We start from the raw sequence: 21,234 nt of genomic DNA on the forward strand, positions 1-21,234 counted from the left end.
AAACAGGGCAGGCATTTTAAGTAATTTTCTTAGGAGATGATAGATTTGTACTGATCCACCTACATTTGCTTACCTACTGTTATTTGATTGGTTGGGAATGGAATTGCTTTTTGTGTCTATGAAATGCAACATATTTTCGATAATTGAGATAAATAGCTACGTTCTTCATTTTATTTTACTAAATTTATTTATTTATTTTTGGCTGCATTGGGTCTTCGTTGCTGCGCATGGGCTTTTCTCTAGTTGCAGCGAGCAGGGGCTACTCTTTGTTGCAGTGCTCGGGCTTCTCATTGTGGTGGCTTCTCTTGTTGCGAAGCATGGGCTCTAGGTGCAAGGGCTTCAGTAGTTGTGGCGCATGGGCTCGGTAGTTGTGGCTCACGGGCTGTAGAGCACAGGCTCAGCAGTTGTGGCGCATGGGCTAAGTTGCTCCACGGCATGTGGAATCTTCCCAGACCAGGGCTTAAACCCATGTCCCTTGCATTGGCAGGCAGATTCTTAACCACTGCACCACCAGGGAAGTTCTCCATTCTTTATTTTTATTCTTGATGTATGATCATCAAAAGACTAGAATGAAATATAATACGATCTCCGAATGGAGGAATTTGCTGCCAAATATTTATATAATGAAGTTTGTCTCTGCTTAGAATATGTCCAAAATCAGTGACATCTGAATGAACCAACATTTATCTTTGTGTATAATGTTTTTTCTGTCAGGTCTATGTAATTTTGTTTGTTGATTCATGTAGTCAATAATCTTTGCAATAACCCCATTAATGTTGCCTTTTTCTGCCCTTGGCTATTCCCCAACATTGATTTTCAAAATTTTGGAGGAGATTTTTTTTTTTTCTTTTTTCTTTTTGGCTTCTCTGTGCAGCTTTCAGGATCTCAGTTCCCAGACCAGAGATTGAACCTGGCCACAGCAGTGAAAGCACCAGATCCTAACCACTAGACCACCAGGGAAGTCCCCTGGAGATTTTTTTTTAACCTAATAATATCATGTATGCTTTTCATGGGCTTCTTTTTTGCCTTTTTGTTTTATTTTGTTGCTCTTGTTGTTGTCTTACGCAATTAACAATGCCTTTCCCTTTTGAACACTAAACTAAATAAGTGTTTTGGGTTTTTTTAATCCTACTTTATTTTTTTCCTTCTAGTTATATTGAGATATTAATGACATACAGCACTGTATAAGTTTAAGATGTACAGCATAATGATTTGACTTACATACATCGTGAAATAATTATCACAGTAAATTTAATGAATACCCATCATCTCATAGAGATACAAAATTAAAGAAACAGTAAAAAAAAAAATTGTGTGATAAGAACTCTTAGGATTTACTTACTTAACATCTTTCATATGTAATGTACAGCAGTGTTGAGTATATTTGTCATGTCGTACATTACATCCCCAGTACTTACTTACCTTATAACTGGAAGTTTGTACCTTACAATTACCTTCATCCAGTTCCCCCTACTCCCACCTCCGATAAACACAAATCTGATCTTTTTTCCTATGTGTTTGTTTGTTTTTGAAGTATAAATGATTTATAACGCTGTTAGTTCCTGTTACACGACATAGCAATTTGGTATTTCTATACGTTTCAAAATGATCACCGTAATAAGTCTAGTTACGATATGTCACCATACAAGGATACATAGCTATTGACTATATTCCCCACACTGTATATATTTCATCCCTGTGACATTTATTTTGCAACTGAAAGTTTATACCTCTTAATCTCCCTCACCTATTTCTTTCCTCCCCACACTGTCCTCCCCTATGGCAACCACCTGTTTGTTCTCTGTATCTATAACTGTTTCTGTTTTATGTTTGTTCATTTGTTTTTTAGCTTCTACATGTAAGCGAAATCATACAATATTTTATCTTTTTGGGGCTGACTTATTTCACTTAGCATACTACCCTCTAGGTCCATCCGTGTTGTCACAAGTGGCAAGATTTCATTCTTTTTTTTTTTTAATGGCTGACTAATGGGCACCTGGGTTGCTTCCATATCTTGGCTATTATAAATAATGCTGCAATGAATATAGGGGTACATATATCTTTTCTAATTACTGGTTTTGGTTTCTTTGGATAAATAACCAGGAGTGGAATTGCTGGATCATATGGTAGTTCTATTTTTCAGTTTTTAAGGAATCTTCATACTGTTTTTCATAGCGACTGTACCAATTTACATTCCCACCAACAGTGTTGTAGTAAGGCTCCTTTTTCTCCACGTTCTCGCCAATACTTGTTATTTGTGGTCTTTTTGATAATAGCCATTTTGACAGGTGTGAGGTAATATCTCATTGTGGTTTTGATTTGCATTTCCCTGATGACTGGTGATGTTGAGCATCTTTTCATGTGCCTGTTGGCCATCTGTATGTGTTCTTCAGAAAAATGTCTATTCAGATCCTCTGCCCATTTTTAAATCAGGTTTTTTGTTTCTTTGATGTTGAGCTGTCTGAGTTCTTTGTATAATTTGGATATTAACCCCTTATCAGATATTATCATTTGCAAGTATCTTCTCCCATTCAGTAGGTGGCCTTTTCATTTTGTTGTTAGTTTCCTTCTCTGTACAAAAGCTTTTTAATTTGATCTAGTCAAAATTTGTTTATTTTTGCTTTTGTTTCCTTTGCCTGAGGAGACATATGCAAAAAAATATTACTAAGACCGGGCTTCCCTGGTGGCGCAGTGGTTGAGAGTCCACCTGCCGATGCAGGGGACACGGGTTCGTGCCCTGGTCCAGGAAGATCCCACATGCCGCAGAGCGGCTAGGCCCATAAGCCATGGCCGCTGAGCCAGCATGTCCGGAGCCTGTGCTCTGCAACGAGAGAGGCCACGACAGTGAGAGGCCCACATAACGCAAAAAAAAAAAAAAAAAAAAATATTACTAAGACCAATGTCAAAGAGTGTTCTGCCTGTGTTTTCTTCTAGAAGTTTTATGGTTTCAGGTCTTACATTTAAGTCTTTAATCCATCTTGAATTTATTTTTGTGCATGTTGTAGGAGAATAGTCTAGTTTGATTCTTCTGCATGTAGCTGTCCAGTTTTTCCAACACCATTTTTGTTTTGTTTTTTGGGTTTCTTTTGTTTGTTTTACATCTTCTCTCTTGGTTTTTTTGTTTGTTTGTTTGGTTTTGGTTTTGTTTTTTGGGGGGCTGCTTCACACAGCTTTCGGGATCTTAGTTCCCCGACCAGGGATTGCACCCAGGGCCACTGCAGTGAAAGCGTGGAGTCCTGACCATTGGACCACCAGGGAACTCCTGGCTTATTTTTAATATTAATAAAATGTCAGTGCTCTTTGAATGCTGAACTTTATAATGCATACATACTTTGAATTATTTCGTCCAATAAAAAGAAGTGTGGAAAAAAATTACTTGCTTCCTTATGTATCTCAAAGACCTGATCCATCAACAACACCATTTATTGAAGAGGTTATCTTTTCCCCATTGTATATTCTTCCTCCCTTGTCATAGATTAATTTGACCATGTAAGTGTGGGTTCATTTCTGGCCTCTCTGTTCTGTTCCATTGATCTGTGTGGCTGTTTTTGTGCCAGTACCATACTGGTTTGATGACTGTAGGTTTGTAGTTGAAGTCAGGGAGCATGATTCGTCCAGTTCTGTTCTTTCCTAAGATTGCTTTGGCTATTTGGGGTCTTCTGTGTTTCTGTAAACATTTTAGATTATTTGTTCTAGTTCTGTGGAAAATGCCATTGGTGTCTTTTTTGTTTTGTTTTTATCTTTTTTCTTATTAATACAGTATTTATTTGTCTTCCTTCTGTCAAACCGTGAGCCAACCCCTTTCCCCAGGCTGCCTGGGGTGGTACAGGAAAAGGAACATACAGGGCAGACAAGACACGGGAGAAAGAACTATGGGAGGTAGAAACAGCCCCTTCACATGGTGAAGAGGATGAGAAAGGACACCATCAGGCAAAAGAGTCCCATGGCTTCCAAGAGGCAAAGCCCAGAATGGTGTAGGAGAAGAGCTGTTGCTTCAGAGAAGGGTTCCTAGCATAACCAATGATGAGGCTCCCAAACACAGTCCCAATTCCAGCCCCAGAGCCAGCCACCCCTACTGTGGCAGCCCCAGCTCCAGTGAACTTGGCTGCTGTGTCAGTGTCCCTCGAAATGGCACTGGTTTGGAAGCAGCGACTAGGAATAAGTGAGGTGGTCAGGGGACTCGGGGTTGCCAAGCTGCTGTGGCTCTCATCTGTCAGCATCTCCAGTTGTTTCAGCACCACTGCAGACAGTGATCGGCTCATTAGTGGAGAGGTTCTCCTGATCAAGGAGGGGATGGAAATGAACTTGGCACACGTGTACATTTTCAGGGGCTGAAGGGCCATGGCAGGAGAGCTGCTCCCAGTGCTGAGAAGACAATAGAGAGCACCATTGGTGTTTTGATAGAGATTTCATTGAATCTGTAGATTGCCTTGGGTAGAATGGACATTTTAACAATATTAATTCTTCCAATCCATGAACACAGTATTATCTTTTCATCTGTTTGGGGCATCCTCAATTACCTTTCATTAGTGTCTTACAGTTTTCCAAGTACAGGTCTTTTACCTCCTTAGTTAGATTTATTCCTATATATTTTATTCTTTTTTAATATTTATTTATTTTCTTTATTTAAAAAAATTTTTTTTTGGCTGCATCAGGTATTAGTTGTAGCATGTGGGATCTCTCGTTGCAGCGCAGGCTTTTTGTTGTGGTGTGGGCTTCTTCTCTCTAGTTATGGCATGTGGGCTCCAGGGCATGAGGGCTCTGTAGTTGTGGTGTGTGGGCTCCAGAGCACATGGGCTCTGTAGTTTGTGCCATGCGGGCTCTCTCGTTGAGGTGTGTGAGCTCAGTAGTTGTGACACGCAGGCTTAGTTGCCCTGCGGCACGTGGGATCTTAGTTCCCCGACCAGGGATCGAACCCACATCCCCTGCATTGGAAGGTGGATTCTTTATCACTGGACCACCAGGGAAGTCCCTGTTTTATTCTTTTTGATGCAATTGTAAATGGGATTGTTTTCTTAATTTCTTTCTGGTAGTTCATTATTAGTGTATACAAATGCAACAGATTTCTGTATATGAGTTTTGTATACTGCAACTTTACCAAATTCATTGATGAGCTCTAGTAGTTTTTTGGTGGCATCTTCAGGATTTTCTATGTATAGTATGATGTCATCTTCTAACAAATAAGTTTTTATAATAGTAAGAACAGCTATAGCCCTTTTTACATTTCATATAAATGGAAATATATTTTTGGTAGTGTGAAAATGAATTCTAATTGGAGGTGAAATACTGTCTTTATTGAACATCAATTTCTATACTTCTCAAGCAGCAGTTTATGCATATACCAAAATTAACAATTCATATTAGTGCCACATTTATCCACTGAACACTTAACTTAGTAACTTTAATTATCAAAGATGTAGGTCCCATGCAAAAGCCTTCTAAACATCCAAAGTTAGGAAAATGAAGCTCATGTTCTAAAATTCTCTAACTTTATTCATAGAAGAATCAGAACTTAGGAGCTCTTACCATTTAAATATTATTCATTGTGTAGCTAGTATATGCCAGGTATTTCTACTATTGATACATAATCTTACTTATTCCTCCTAATGATAACTCTATGAGGAATTCAATTTACAGATGAAATTGAAGCTTAGAGGTTAAGTAAGTTGCCTGTGAATCACATATGCAGTTAAATTCCAAAGCCACCTTCTATCCAGAGGCAGGTAGTCTTAAGAACTTAAAGCATTCGTATTTCTGGGGTCACTTAGTATAGGTGCCAAATATGCATACAAGTCTAAATAGCCCTGAGATGATCACATGTAGTTTTTTAATGTTTCCTATAATGTAACACAAGGAAAAGTTAAGATTGCATTTATTGTATGATCCTTTTAAAAGTAGGCAAAATGTGTGATTTATTCTGGAATAAATTTTGTTTAAGTTATCACACTTTTAAGTTTTTACTTTACTGTAGTTATTTTTAAAATCTATAAGATTAAAGTGAATTTCTTAAAGCATCTATGAGAAGTTCTAAGAGGATATAAAATGAATTTTGCACTCCTGAATATTGCTCTGTATGAAATTCTATAATCGCTTCATTCTGTTTAATACGTTAATGATTTTAAATCACTACCACTTTCAAGGTAGCCAAAATCATAAGAGATTTAAATAAAAGGATAATGTTCACAAGAGGCCATGGTGTGTGTACACTAATGACCTAACATCTTATATTTGGCCATGTATTATGAATCAGTGTGTCATAATCCACTGTGATTGACATCTCTTCCCCACCACTGATTCATCAAAGTTTCTTAGTTCTTTACCTTTGGAGTTAGGAAATCCCATATGGGCCCCGCCACCTTTAATTTTAAGTGTCTAATTTGACAGTAAAATCAAATAAACTTTTCAGAGCCTCATTTTTTTTTCTCTCTTTTTACATTTGCAGTCTGATGGATTTGCTTGTATTAGCTAGTGATAGGTAGGTTTTTGTTGGGGAAAAGTTAAAGTTTTGTTTCACTTCTGATTTTAATAATTTTATAGCCTGTTAAGATTAAAGGACAACCAGAAAGTGGAATTCTAAAGACTGGAACTTTTAGAGAGAATACAGAAGGCACTGAAAGATATAAAGTAAGCAACAGTTCATTGGATAGGAAAAGAAAACATGGATTATAACCATGTGATTATCTCTACCATATCATCCTCCATCTTAAGATCTTCTCTCTGAGGGTATCTTTGCTATCTTTGGTAGCATTTTTTGCTTGTTTTTGCATGATGGGTCCACTCATATGCTAAAGGGAATAGATCCTTATCTTCCTATTTAAAGTATGATGATATGTTCTATTCATTTTATGAAATTAAAAGATACTTAGGCCTTATTGTATGATCTAGCAATTCTACTTCTGGTTATATACCCAAAAGAATTGAAAGCAGACCCTCAAAGAGAAATTTATACACCCATATTCATAGAGTATTATTCATAATGGCCAAAGGATGGAAGTAACTCAAGTATACACTGATAGATGAATCTATAAAAAATGTGGTATGTACATATAATGGAATATTATTCAGCTTTTAAAAAAGAAATTCTGACATGGATGAACCTTGATGACATTACGCTAAGTGAAATAAACCAGTCACAAGAGGACAAATGTTCTTTGATTCCATTTATATAAGGTACCTAGAATGGTTAAATTCATAGAGACAGGAAGTAGAGTGGTGGTTGCCAGGGACCTAGGGGTTGGGAGAAGTTCGGAGTTGTTTAAATGGGTACAGAGTTTTAGTTTTGCAAGATGAAGAGAGTTCTGGAGAGTGGTTGCACAACAGTGTGAATATACTTAATGCCACTTACCTATACACTTAAAAATGTTCAAGATGGTAAATGTTATATTTCATCACAATTTTTAAAATATTTAGGTCTTTTATAAGATGTCTTTGCCTTTGTTTTTATTTAAGAGTTTTCTTGACGTATAATTTGAATACTATAAAAGTAATCCATTTTTAATGTACAGTTCAGTGATTTCAGTTCAGAGTTGTGAAACAGTTTTAATGCAATCCAATTTTAGGACATTTCCATCACACCAAAAAGATCTCTGTGCCCAGCTATAGTCACTCCCCATTCCAGGCACCATGAATCTAATCTTTGTCTCCACAGATTTGCCTCTTCTAGGCATTTCATACAAATAATATATGTATAGTCTTTTGTATATTTCTTTCACCTACCGTAATTTTTTGACATTCATCTATATTGTACCACGTATCAGTAGTTTATTCCTTTTGTTGCTGAGTAGTATTCCATTGTATGGATATACCACATTTGATGGACATTGGATTGCTTCTGCTTTGGGGCTGTTATCAATAATGCTGCTATTAACATTTGCATCTAAGTGTCTTTGTATGGAAATGTATTTTCATTTCTTTTGTGTTGACACCTAGAAGTGAAATTGTCTTTGTGTTTCTATTTTTTTTTTGTTTTGGGAGTTTATTTTGATGAAGTCCAATTTATTATTTTTTCTTTTCTTCTTTTATAAATTTATTTTTTTCTCTTTGGCTGCATTGGGTCTTCGTTGCTGTGCACGGGCTTTCTCAAGTTGCAGAGAGCAGGGGCTACTCTTCATTGTGGTGGGCGGGCTTCTCATTGCAGTGGCTTCTCTTGTTGCAGAGCACAGGCTCTAAGGCACACAGGCTTCAGTAGTTGTGGCACAAGGACTCAGTAGTTGTGGCTCACGGGCTCTAGAGCTCAGGCTCAATAGTTGTGGCACACAAGCTTAGTTGCTCTGCAACATGTGGGATCTTCCCGGACCAGGGCTCGAATCTGTGTCCCCTGCATTGGCAGGTGGATTCTTAACCACTGTGCCACCAGGGAAGCCTGTGTTTGTTTTTTTAGAGAAACTTTTAAAAGTCACTGTTATTATAGGCTTGTGCACACACACTCCTTTCCCTTGCTGTGATAATTTTAGGACTTTAAAAAAAACATATATAAATGGAATATTACTCAGCCATAAAAAGAAATGAAATCGAGTTATTTGTAGTGAGGTGGATGGACCTAGAGTCTGTCATACGGAGTGAAGTAAGTCAGAAAGAGAAAAGCAAATACTGTAATCTAATGCATATATATGGAATCTAAAAAAAGAAAAAATGGTACTGATGAACCTAGTTGCAGGGCAGGAATAAAGAGGTGGACATAGAGAATGGACTTGAGGACTTGGGGTGGGAGGGGGAAGCTGGGGTGAAGTGAAAGTAGCATCGACATATATACACTACCAAATATGTAAAATAGTTGGGTGGTGGGAAGCAGCAATATAGCACAGGGAGATTGGCTTGGTGCTTTGGGATGACCTAGAGGGGTGGGATAGGGAGAATGGGAGGGGGGATATGGGGACATGTATACATATGGCTGATTCGCTTTGTTGTGCAACAGAAACTAACACAGTATTGTGAAGCAATTATACTCCAATAAAGATCTATTTAAAAAAAGAAAGAAAACATGTATAGTTCTTCATCTTTGAACTTGTTTTAAAAAATATTAAGGGCAGCAACACAAGGGTTTTTGGTTCTTTGGTACAAGTAGCTTAAGTTTGTATATGGCAAGATGTAATTTAAAAATCTTTTACTTTTTTGTTTTTTTTTCTTTAGTCTCGAGAGCCTTTGACAAGAGCACGAAGTGAAGAAATGGGGAGGATCGTACCAGGACTGCCTTCAGGCTGGGCCAAGGTAAAATTCAAAATTAGCACAGAAATAAATTACATGGCCACTGTTTTTTTAAAAAACAAAACATGTATTTGTTTATTCTGCATCTTCTCTAATGCAGAGTGGATTCTGTTTCTTCATTATAAAGGACATAACTCATTTCCCTAATTACAGCAGGGTTAGATTTTTCATCCAATCTGGGATGATGGCTACAGTATATGAACATCCTGGCATTTGTCATTGAGAAACAGTGTATCACTTTAAAACCTGAAGTTGTTTGAAAGTTTAATTATAGAAGTGATTATCACCATTTTATTCAAATAATTTTAATCCAGAAGTAAATTCATCAGTGAAATACTTTTGAGTGATATTTTTGTTGTTGTTCTCTCGATGTTCATCATTTTCTGACCTTTGTTTTTCCCCATGTAAGTTTCTTGACCCTATCACTGGAACTTTTCGTTACTATCATTCGCCCACCAACACTGTTCATATGTATCCACCGGAAATGGCTCCTTCATCAGCACCTCCTTCCACCCCTCCAACTCATAAAGCCAAGCCACAGATTCCTGCCGAGCGGGATAGAGAACCGTCCAAGCTGAAGCGCTCCTACTCCTCCCCAGATATAACCCAAGCCATTCAAGAGGAAGAGAAGAGGAGACCAGCAGTAACTCCAACAGTTAATCGGGAAACCAAGTAAGTTTATCCTGACTCCTAGAAACGAATCATCTGCTGTATTTGAAAACTTCTACTCTAAGCATATCAGTTTATTAACATCAGGGCGTCAGAAAATTCTGTGGATGGCTGTCCCAGCCTTTATTTACTAAAGAGGAAAAAAGAAATAAATGGATTAAATGTCCTTGGTTTTTCTCCCAAGTGCTAACTTAAATATATCACAGAGGATTATCATATGTAATCATGTAGATATAAAAGTATACACCTTGTTAAGTTTTAAGGCAGTGTGCCATAGACTGCTTAGATGTGTTGTATAAACTTCCTGTGATCCCTAAATCTCCTTTTGAGGACCATAATTTATGGAATTATTGAGTATGTCTTGTTGCAGCTCTTAAATTCCAAACTTTTTTTTTTTTAACTCAGCCAGTAATGTGGGAGTAAACTTACATAGTATTAAAGTAATGAGCATTATAGTGTGTATCAGCTTCTATTTACCACTTCTGATCATTACTTTTGGGGGATGTAGGATAGATGGAAGTGAAAATAAATGGATTTTTCTATTTATTAAATACAATCTCTTAATTGCTAAGGAATTCTAACTAGGCTGTCTTTTTGGCCTCTTCAGAATCACCTCCGCAAAAAGTAGTTAATATATTTTCCTCATGAGAACCTTCCCTGCCAGGTAGGACTTACCTGGAGGAGATTTTGTAAAATTGGTAAATCTAGTTATAGATTTTAGGGCTCACTATTAAAGCTGGTGAGGTGTAATTCCTTCTTGAATTATCATTCTTATGAAAGTTTGTTAATTTGACAGTTTTAAAAACTACAGCATATGCAGTTCATGTATTTTTTTATCTGTGTTGAACAGAGAAATAGCACATGAGTGCATACACCTGAGCCATGTGTAAAGAAAAGGTGGTTGAAATATAATCTGTTCTCAGTATTCCTTTCAGAGGTGGAAATATACTTAGGATCAATAATAAAAGAAAGACTTATCAATTAGGAGTTTTCTTAATGCTGTAGCAGTTCTAGAAGTTCCACATATACATCAAATACACTAAGTAACAAAAGTCTTGGAGGCATTCTCTAGTCTAGTGCTGTCCAATAGACATGTTGATAGAAATGTTCTGTATCTGTGCTGTCCAGTATGGTAGTGGCTATTTTGAATTGTGGCTAATGTAACTAAAAAGCTAAATTTTAAATTTTATCTTAAATTTATATAGCCACCTGTGGCTAGTGGCTACTACCATATTTGTCAGCACAGCTCTAGACTTTAGGTTATAGTACCCAAATAACCTCTGCCTGCTTGATAATATACTCCATAGTACCATATATATATATACACACATACACTTTTTTTTTTTTTTTTTGATTCCTTGTTTGGCATTCTGGTTGAATACAACATATGGTAATGCTAAATTTCCTAGGATCATTTAAAGAAGTTTGAAAGAACCTTCTCTACTAGAAGACTCTACCTGTTCATGAGAAGCCAGAGAATCTATCTCAGGGTATCTGTAAAAAACCATGGACTCACATAAGAGGTTAAAGGTGTTTGTTTCATGGGAGAGTCACAGAATATAACCAGTGTTAACCTAGATACTAAATGTCCTGTAAGACCCATTACCTTATGAGCTAACTTAATAACTATTTGCAAGATTACTGAATACACTGGTACAGATGCTGGAGTTTACTGCCCTTTGTAGTGTGAACCTTCATTTCAGGTGCTGTGCATTTTAAAGTATCTTGTACACTTTTTTCTTCCTTAGGCCAACAAGCTACCCTAAAACTGAGATCACAAGGCTTTCTGCTTCTCAAATTCGGAACCTCAATCCTGTTTTTGGAGGATCTGGACCAGCTCTCACCGGACTTCGTAATTTAGGAAATACTTGTTACATGAACTCAATACTGCAGTGCCTATGTAATACTCCACATCTGGCTGATTATTTCAACCGCAACTGTTATCAGGATGATATTAATAGGTAAAGAAATATCATACTTTTTGCAGTACAGTATTAAAAGGGTGATCCAACCACGCTTCCTTACCAGCCAGTTCCAGAGATGTCAAATTAGGAAAGAGGAAAATATTCTTAAGAACAGTGTAGAAATTGCCAGGACATGGAAGCAACCTAAGTGTCCATCGACAGATGAATGGATAAAGAAGATGTGGCACATATATACAGTGGAATATTACTCAGCCATAAAAAGAAATGAAGTTGAGTTATTTGTAGTGAGGTGGATAGACCTAGAGACTGTCATACAGAGTGAAGTAAGTCAGAAAGAGAAAAACAAATACTGTATGCTAACACATATATATGGAATCTAAAAAAAAAAAATGGTTCTGAAGAACCTAGGGGTAAGACGGGAATAAAGACGCAGATGCAGAGAATGGACTTGAGGACACAGGGAGGGGGAAGGGTAAGCTGGGACGAAGTGAGAGAGTGGCATGGACATATATACACTACCAAATGTAAATAGATAGCTAGTGGAAAGCAGCAGCATAGCACAGGGAGATCAGCTCGGTGCTTTGTGACCACCTAGAGGGGTGGGATAGGTAGGGTGGGAGGGAGACGCAAGAGGGGGATATATGCATACGTATAGCTGATTCACTTTGTTATACAGCAGAAACTAACACACCATTGTAAAGCAATTATACTCCAATAAAGATGTTTAAAAAAAAAAAAAGAACAGTGTAGAGAAAAGCCTCCTCTGATTGGTAAAGGACAACAGGAAAGGAACAGTACAAGAAGGTGGAACCACACTGTCTTAAACTGGAGCCTGTTGATAAGGAATAGGAGACCGTGCAGGGCTGGCAGCCAAAAAGAAGCAAGTTGGAGGGGTATAATCAAAGTAAGATTCAGATAGGTATTTGGTAATAAACCTGTGAATAAGTATTTTAGTGTAGTGTAGGGTCACATATTACAGTATTGATGTCAAGAACCCACTGTACCTTGGCTTTTTATAATTCCTGTATTGCTTTTTTGTAACTTTAATTTTATTTGCAAAGGTCAAATTTGTTGGGGCATAAAGGTGAAGTGGCGGAAGAATTTGGCATAATCATGAAAGCCCTGTGGACAGGACAGTACAGGTATATCAGTCCAAAAGACTTTAAAATCACTATTGGGAAGATCAATGACCAGTTTGCAGGATACAGCCAGCAAGATTCACAAGAACTGCTTCTGTTCCTAATGGATGGTCTCCATGAAGATCTTAATAAAGTAAGAAATTTTTCTAAGTTGCAGAGGCCCCTTAGGGTTGCTTAACATTGTACTCATTTTTATAGCAATTTAAAATTATAGTTGGTGATTGTTCGGTGCTAATTTATTGAAACCTAGTGACTCTGTACTATGGCATGGAAGTTTAAAACAAATATAACTGATAGGTCTAATATTTGAAAGGAAGTATATGCAATTTGTATTTACTTATGAAAATGTTAACAGGTTGTATTACTGCAAGAAGTTTGTAAACGTTGTAAATTTGTAAAAACAGTTGTCAGAGATGCTGTGTTTGTGACCCACATGACCAAATGATTCATGTGAAAAGTTATTACTGAGGCATCTTAGTCTGTGTACTGTGGCTTCTTTTTAGCACCAAGCTGTCCTCTTTCAGAACCTTTGGTGTCACCTTTCTTACCAGCAACCACAGACATACACAAATAGATACACACACTTATATATGTATATGTGTGTGAATATATGTATGTTGTGTGTGTCTATATGTGTATATGTGTGTGAAGGTAGGTAGGTAGGTAGGTAGGTAGATAGATAGATAGAATGTATCCATCCATGAGACTAGGACAGCAAAATAACATCTGTCTAGTTGTAGTCCTAACTCCCAGCTATATGTGGAATGTCTTTTCAAAACCAGACTTTTCAGCTCTTTAAATAAAAATTTGTTGAGCAATTGCAACAAGTTACATCCTTTGATAAAGTGGGTTTTGGTATTTTAGGAGGTTTTCTTGGCTAGAATTTTTTTGTAGCACTTGATGAGATTAGAATTCCTTTCTGAAAAGAACAAGAAGTGTTTCTAAATCTGCAGAGTGTTTGTATTTAATATACGCTTTCAATTTTATATTTAAATGTTGACTTTGAGATATTAATATAGAGTCTAAATTTTATTTCCAGGCTGATAATCGGAAGAGACATAAAGAAGAAAATAATGATCATCTCGATGACTTTAAAGCTGCAGAACACGCTTGGCAGAAGCACAAGCAGCTCAATGAATCTATCATTGTTGCCCTTTTTCAGGGTCAATTCAAATCCACAGTACAGTGCCTCACCTGCCACAGAAAGTCTAGGACATTTGAGGCGTTCATGTATCTGTCTCTACCACTAGCATCTACAAGTAAATGTACATTACAGGTAAGTTTAGGATTGAGAGAAAATGATTTGTTGAAGAAAAATTCTGTTCATATGCACATAGAGGTGTACTTTATTCAGTAATTTATTTCTCTTGTTTGCCCCATAAACATTTTACAGGTTAAAACTTAAACAAAAATTTTGTTTTAATTAGGCCTCTGTAGATTAGGAAAAAACCAGCATTTTTAAAAAGAAATTTTCCTTTTTAAAAGATATTTTCCTATAAAATATTCTTTTAGAGTTAATAATTTTTTTTAAAGTTTGTATTTATTGAAGAAGTTTTAAAAGTTAATTTGGAAAATTGTATGTTGACTTTAATTTAGGTACAGTTTTATAGGAATTTGCTCTACATGGGTATGTCAAATAAATATGTTTTGCAGACAACAGCGGTGTGATTTAGAGAGCTTGTTGACACCCTTTAGTGTTGGCTTCCTGTTAGTCAGAACTTCCGAGCCACCAGGTAGAAGTTCCTCAGTGCTCTCAGGGCATGCAGGACTTCTTCCCTCCACCATTGGCAGCACCACCACTCGCCACACTCTTTGTCACTGTCAGCTCCCATCTGGGTCTGCATCCCTCACTAGATCATAAACTTTGTGGGGGCAGGAACTGTTTTGTAATAGTTTACTGTTGTATTCCTCATGCCTGGCAGAGTAACTTATTGAATAGATGCTCAGGAATACTGTGTTGAAAATATTAACAAGTATCTACTACTTGTTTTTGCCTCTAGGATTGCCTTAGATTATTTTCCAAAGAAGAAAAACTCACAGATAACAACAGGTTTTACTGCAGTCATTGCAGAACTCGACGGGATTCGCTAAAAAAGATAGAAATCTGGAAGTTGCCACCTGTACTTTTAGTGCATCTGAAACGGTAAAAGGGACACATTTTTCTTAGTGTTTAGTACTTTTTAGATGAAGGACTTCTAAGTCTTTTATTCTAAACACTTTGTTTTACTACCTGCTTAGGATGTATAACAAAGGAAGATCATCTGGTTAGGGTATCTCTAGGGAAACTAGGCAGAAATGATGAGATTCTAGTTCACCTTAGTGTCTGTAATAACAGGGCAAAGTGACAGCATCACTCTTTCATATAATTCTGTTTTTAAAAATCTGTGAAACTAGTGGGGAGGGATAGATTGGGAGTTTGAAATTGACATGTACACACTGCTATATTTAAAATGGATAACCAAGAGAATTCCCTGGTTTCCCAGTGGTTAGGACTCTGCACTTTCACTGCTGAGGGTGTGGGTTCAGTCCCTGGTCAGGGAATTAAGATCCTACAAGCCACGCAGCACAGCCAAAAAAATTAAAAATAAAAAATAAATAGATAATGAGTAAGGACCGACTGTAGAGCACAGGGAACTCTGCTCAATAGTCTATAATAACCTAAATGGGAAAAGAATTTGAAAAAGGATAGATACATGTATATGTGTAACTGAATCACTTTGCTGTACACCCAAAACTAACACACATTGTTAATCAATGATAATCCAATATAAAATTTTAAAAATAAAATCAGTGAAACTAAATTATTGCATTTCAAATATGAAAATTTTAAATCATTACAAAGCATTCAGTGAAAATGTATAAAAATAATGTTATACAATATAACTAACACACTATTAGATAAAATTTATCATTCAAACAATATAGTAAACATAAAAAATACTGTGCTGAAAATGAAATATATGAGTTTTTTTAAAGTATAATTTTTAAAGATAAAACATTAAGGATGCCATTGTAGAGTGCAGACATATTTTTGCCCATATTTTTCCAGCCAATGAAAAAGATCTGGACCTATAGCAGTAGAAGAATAATGGCGAGAGAGTTGTAAAACACGTGCCAGGTCTTTTGCTCTGATTCTTTGTCTTTATGGTATCCATCTGTGGAGTGATAACTTTAAGTCATTTTTTGGAAAAACTTTAAAAGGAAGTTTCATCTGTTTATTGAGAGCTCTAATTTTTGTTTCAAAGAAAGCATTTCTTTTTAATTTTTTGTTTCATCTTATATTATTGGAGATTCTTAGGCAGTTATTTATGTTAATTTCCACATTGATATATTCAAATTCCTCTTGTGTAAATTTTCTAACAAAAGCTTATATCAGTTGTCCTTTTCTGCTTCTTGCAGATTGTGGAGGTATAAACATTCTATAAATGATTACACATTTGTTCTGTTAAGATTTTTAATGCTGTGTATTACTCTTGGAGAATATCTAAAAGTATAAATGGTTCAGAGTTCATTTTTTAAAAAATAATTCTGAAATAACCAGTATTTTGGTGTTTAAAGAAGCAGAATATGTCAGGATAATGGAATGCCATTATTTCAGTCACTAATTTATGTGCTTGCAATTACCAGCTCTAGTGTCCCCAAAAGTACAAGCTTAAATCTAGAGCAGCTCTCCTCTGTCATTCCTCTGTACTTTTGTGGTGATTAGCATTATAAATGGGGGTTTTCATAACTTTTTACCTTTGTAGAAGACTAATAGCTTTAGCTGGGTCTACGGATTAAGGGACCAAGGTATGGCCCTACCTCTACCACTCTAGCTGTTTGACCTGCGGTTAGACATTTAACTCATTATTGATGGGGGATTTTTGCAGAAACTAAGGCCTGCGGCTGGCGATTTGTTATGTAAATGAATATTGAAATGCCTACAGTCAATACGTTCGGGTAACAAAAGACGTATTAATACGTCTCTGGTCAATAATGTGTTAATATCTGTGTACAGCAGTTTCTTCATTTGTAAAACAAATGAAACCAAGTACAGCAAGTCCCCTATATACGAACGAGTTCTGTTCTGAGAGTGCATCTGTAAGTCCAATTCATTTGTAAGTCCAACAAAGTTAGCCTAGGTACCCAACTAACTCCACTATATAGTAATAGGCGTTACTGTAATAGGTTTATAATACTTTTCACACAAATAATACATAAAAAACAAACACAAAAAATAAAACAGGGCTTCCCTGGGGGTGCAGTGGTTGAGAGTCTGCCTGCCGATGCAGGGGACACGGGTTCGTGCCCCGGTCCGGGAAGATCCCACATGCCGCAGAGCCTGCACGTCCGGAGCCTGTGCTCTGCAACGGGAGAGGCCACAACAGTGAGAGGCCCGCGTACCACAAAAAAATAAAATAAAATATTTTTAATCTTACAGTATAGTACTTTGAAAAGTATAGTAGTACAGTACAACAGCTGGCATACACGGGCACATTCACGTCTTTGGAAGTTCACAATTTGAAGATTCGTATGTAGGGGACTTACGTTATCTTTTTCTTCTTCTTTTTTTCTCTTCCTTTTTTCTTTTTTGGCTGCACCATGCGGCATGTGGGATCTTAGTTCCCCAACCAGGGATCGATCCCACGCCCCGTACATTGGAAGCGCTGAGTCTTAACCTCTGGACCACCAGGGAAGTCCCAAACCAGGTGTCTTTAACATGTCCCTCCACTATTAAAATTCTGATTGTGTGTTTGAAATGGATTTTATGGTCCTGTCTAAAAATCTGGATTGTTAATGAATGAATTAGGGTTCATTCTGATGTCTTTGGTCTGTCAGTGTAATTGCTGTAATGTTATGCTCTACAGTTTTTCCTATGATGGCAGATGGAAGCAAAAATTACAGACATCTGTGGACTTCCCATTAGAAAATCTTGACTTGTCACAGTATGTTATTGGTCCAAAGAACAATTTGAGGAAATATAACTTGTTTTCTGTTTCGGTAAGTATCTCATTAAACTAAATACAGTTTCTTTAGAAGCAAACTAAAAAACCCAGTTTCAAGTGGTTCCTTAACTCATAGGAAAGTAAGAGCAACATAAGTCTTTGAAATTATTGACATATTTTAAATAATTCAGTTTGATTTGATTTTCTGTCTTGTTTGGCACAGAATCACTATGGTGGGCTGGATGGAGGCCACTACACTGCCTATTGTAAAAATGCAGCAAGACAGCGGTGGTTTAAATTTGATGATCATGAAGTTTCTGATATTTCCGTTTCTTCTGTGAAATCTTCAGCAGCTTATATCCTCTTTTATACGTCATTGGGACCACGAGTAACTGATGTAGCCACATAAGGAGAAGTAGGTTATAAGCTAGTTATCTTTTAACAGGCTGAGCAACACAATTCTTGAAATGCTTAAAGATTCTGGATAGCTATAGCTGGCCATTTAAAGGAATTCTAGGACAGTGAGAGTTGTGTTACTATACCATATACTTCAGGTCAGTGCTATTATCAAACAACTGACCAAGCACATTTAACGAGTATTGCAGTAAGCATTCCTTACAGGTACCATTTATTTCAAAACAACTTTTTTAGTTTGCTCCAAAGTTAAAATAATTAGCTAAGCATAATTATTCTACTGGTCTAAAAACCATTGTATCCTTTATTTTCCTTTTTACTGTTATGGCCTTTTCACATTTCTAAATCCCAGCTTGATCTATGAATACTCTAGAATGATGTAAAACAGATAGGAATGTATGTGTATATATTTATTGCACACTTGCACATCAAATCGATGTACATAGTATAAGATGTGGTCCTTTTGTGAAGCCTAGAACTCAGAGGATTGCTTTTTTTTTCTTTCCTTTTGGCCTATTCTGAGTAATTGCAGTGCTTTCTTAGGCAAATGACAGGGCAAAGCTATTTTTCTGTTGGCTTTGGGCTGTATTTGTGCACTAAATCTTTATTCTAAAAAAAATAAATGGAAACTTTTCTTTAATTTTTTAAATGAGAATTTTCATTTACACCTACATTAAAATCTTAATGAGAAAAATAATTTAAAACCCTGTAAGTGTTCTGTCTTTAATTTTATATTATTAAACATAGAACAGTAGAATTACAGATTTTATACATACACTCTTTATACCACTACAATGACTTAAAATTTAGTACACTTATTCCTTTGCATCACTTGATTCCACTCATCCTTTACCTTGACCCTGAACTGCACATAGCACTTATGATGCGCTCAGAGTTGTTGGGAGTCAGAGTAAAATACAAATAACTTAATGCCCAGACTCATTCTATCACGAGTAGTAGAATTCTTAGGATTAAGATAAAAAGAGATGAGTCAGACATGACTGCAAAGTGAACTGCATTATAAACCACATCTTTACAAAGTGATGTATTAAAAGGGATAGAGGAGCTTAGAATTTATCATTTACCTCAGGGACTTGGTTGTTATAGGTAAAGTCAATATATAAATATAAAAACAAGATTCTAAAGGTGCTTCTGAAAGATGTCACCATTAGTGGACACTCAGGAAGAAGATGAAAGGAAGGTGTTGAATTGTGAAACTGACAACTTTTCATGTTCTACAATTAGTCTGAGAGATTATAGTTTCTTGCCTAAATTATCTGAACAATTAAATATTTTCAAATCACATTCCTAACCTCACAGAGCCACTTGAACAAAAGTTATTTTGGTTTAGCTCCATGAAGTATCTTTGGAAAATAATTTGTTGGATATATATAATTATTATGAGATAGTTTATGATAAAAATACACACTAATAAACACTGTACTTTGAAACCTGAACATAATACTTATAATCTGATTGCTTTGAAGGTCCCCATTCGTTAGCATTGCATCATTTTCATGCTGCCTTTTTCAGTGGGCCAGGACCCATCTTTTTATAGACTTACCTTGTGAAGGTTGCGTAACATTCCAGAAAGACTTAAAAATGTCAGTGACGCAAGTAAGTTGCAAGAGTTTTAATGACAAAGCAAAACTTAAGTACCAGGTTCTAATTGCTAGTTTTGCAATTTTCAGGAAACACCATTTTCCTAACTCCTGCGTTTTTGTATAGGTATAGAAAAGGGCTGGCAGCTATAGAACAGGAGATATGCTGTAGCAGTTTGAACTGAAGTATCTGGAATCTCACTGACTCGTGCGTCATCAAAGTTATACCAGGCGTGAGTCACTGAGTTTTTGCAGAAAGCAGTGTAGTGGCCACCATCCAGATCACCAGAGTGGTTCTAGGGGAGAAAGGAATGTCACACAGTATTTACATCTGAATACTTTAAATATTAGAACCCAAATGATAGGGCCAAGAAATATTTTTATAATTGTCCCTTATACTGGATTAAAAGCTAAATCATACATTATGTTAAATCATACATATAGCCTGACGACTGGTATATTTTTCATGTCACTGAAATGGTTATATATTGTGTCCATCGATTATTTAATAGACTGTGAATGAAATAGGATAGTATTTGGCATCTTCTAATATTTATCAGTTAATACTTACTGAGCACCAACTGTACATAGAGTATTAAACATCAAAGGAAATTTTAAAATAAGAAAATAGTCATGTTTCCTAAATGAGCTTATAGTTTAATTTTGAAGACAGTCTAAGATAGACATGAAAAAAGATATTTAACATTGGAACAAGACATTAAAACAACTGCATACTGCTACCACACAATTTGAGGAGGTTGTACAGCAACAGCTCCCTTGGTCATCCAAGGCCCAAAAAAGAACCTGTTCTATTCTCTTTTTCCCATGTCTTCCCTAACCCAGTAAAGCAATGTTTGAAACAAAGGCATTGGAGAACCTCACTTCTCAGAAGGTGGTATGGCATAGAGCAGGGGTTGACAAACCATTTGCGCATGGGTCAAAGCCAGCCTGCTGCCTGTTTTTATATGGCCTGTGAACTGAGAATGCATTTTATATTTTTATATGGTTGAAAAAAATCAGAAGAATAATATTTTGTGATGTGTGAAAATTATATGAACTTCAGATTTTTCAATGTCCTTAAATAAAGTTTTATGGGATCACAGCCATGCTCACTTGTTTATGTTTTTAAGTGGCTGCTTTCACACTACAACTGTAAAGTTGAATAGTTACAAGAGAGACTATAGAATACATGGCCTGCAAATCCTAAAATATTTACTATCTAGCTTTTTAAGTTTGTTGACCCCTGGGGTAGAGGGAAGAAAATGGATTTTTCTAGTCAGTTCTATGAATTCAGCTCTAATACTGCACAATGACCTTAAGGAAATTATTTAACCTTTCTGAGCTTTAATTCCCCTAT

The 21,234-nt window shown here is 36.4% G+C and overlaps 2 protein-coding genes and 1 pseudogene across 9 annotated transcripts in view; 1 reads left to right on the forward strand and 2 right to left on the reverse strand.

Moving 5' to 3' along the window:
- The window catches only part of USP8 (ubiquitin specific peptidase 8), a 98,766-nt gene extending 79,784 nt beyond the window's left edge, over nt 1-18,982 (forward strand). For 3 of the 5 annotated variants that reach the window (XM_079912618.1, XM_079912617.1, XM_079912616.1), the window contains 8 exons: nt 9,130-9,207; nt 9,614-9,876; nt 11,622-11,834; nt 12,860-13,070; nt 13,977-14,213; nt 14,938-15,080; nt 17,785-17,917; nt 18,086-18,979. In XM_079912618.1, the coding sequence (XP_079768744.1) occupies nt 9,130-9,207; nt 9,614-9,876; nt 11,622-11,834; nt 12,860-13,070; nt 13,977-14,213; nt 14,938-15,080; nt 17,785-17,917; nt 18,086-18,271 (1,464 nt within the window). In that variant the 3' untranslated portion in view covers nt 18,272-18,979. Of the gene's footprint in view, nt 1-6,537; nt 6,625-9,129; nt 9,208-9,613; nt 9,877-11,621; nt 11,835-12,859; nt 13,071-13,976; nt 14,214-14,937; nt 15,081-17,784; nt 17,918-18,085 lie in introns of all 5 variants that reach the window. The other 2 variants (XM_079912619.1, XM_079912615.1) reach the window with 2 other exon arrangements.
- LOC307181785 (ATP synthase F(0) complex subunit C2, mitochondrial-like) lies at nt 3,604-4,703 on the reverse strand (annotated as a pseudogene). The gene has a single exon. The product of its transcript is annotated as an ATP synthase F(0) complex subunit C2, mitochondrial-like (transcript).
- A 185-nt stretch (nt 18,983-19,167) lies between the features above and the next one.
- Nucleotides 19,168-21,234, reverse strand: part of USP50 (ubiquitin specific peptidase 50) — a gene marked incomplete at its 5' end in the record, with an annotated part of 30,513 nt that continues 28,446 nt past the window's right edge. For 2 of the 3 annotated variants that reach the window (XM_079912622.1, XM_079912621.1), the window contains one exon: nt 19,168-20,173. In XM_079912622.1, coding sequence (XP_079768748.1) covers nt 19,982-20,173 — 192 coding nt within the window. In that variant the 3' untranslated portion in view covers nt 19,168-19,981. The remainder of the gene's footprint in view (nt 20,174-21,234) is intronic. The other variant, XM_079912620.1, reaches the window with a different exon arrangement.

The sequence above is a fragment of the Stenella coeruleoalba genome (assembly GCF_951394435.1).
Source record: "Stenella coeruleoalba genome assembly, chromosome: 2".
Taxonomy (NCBI): Eukaryota; Metazoa; Chordata; class Mammalia; order Artiodactyla; family Delphinidae; genus Stenella; species Stenella coeruleoalba.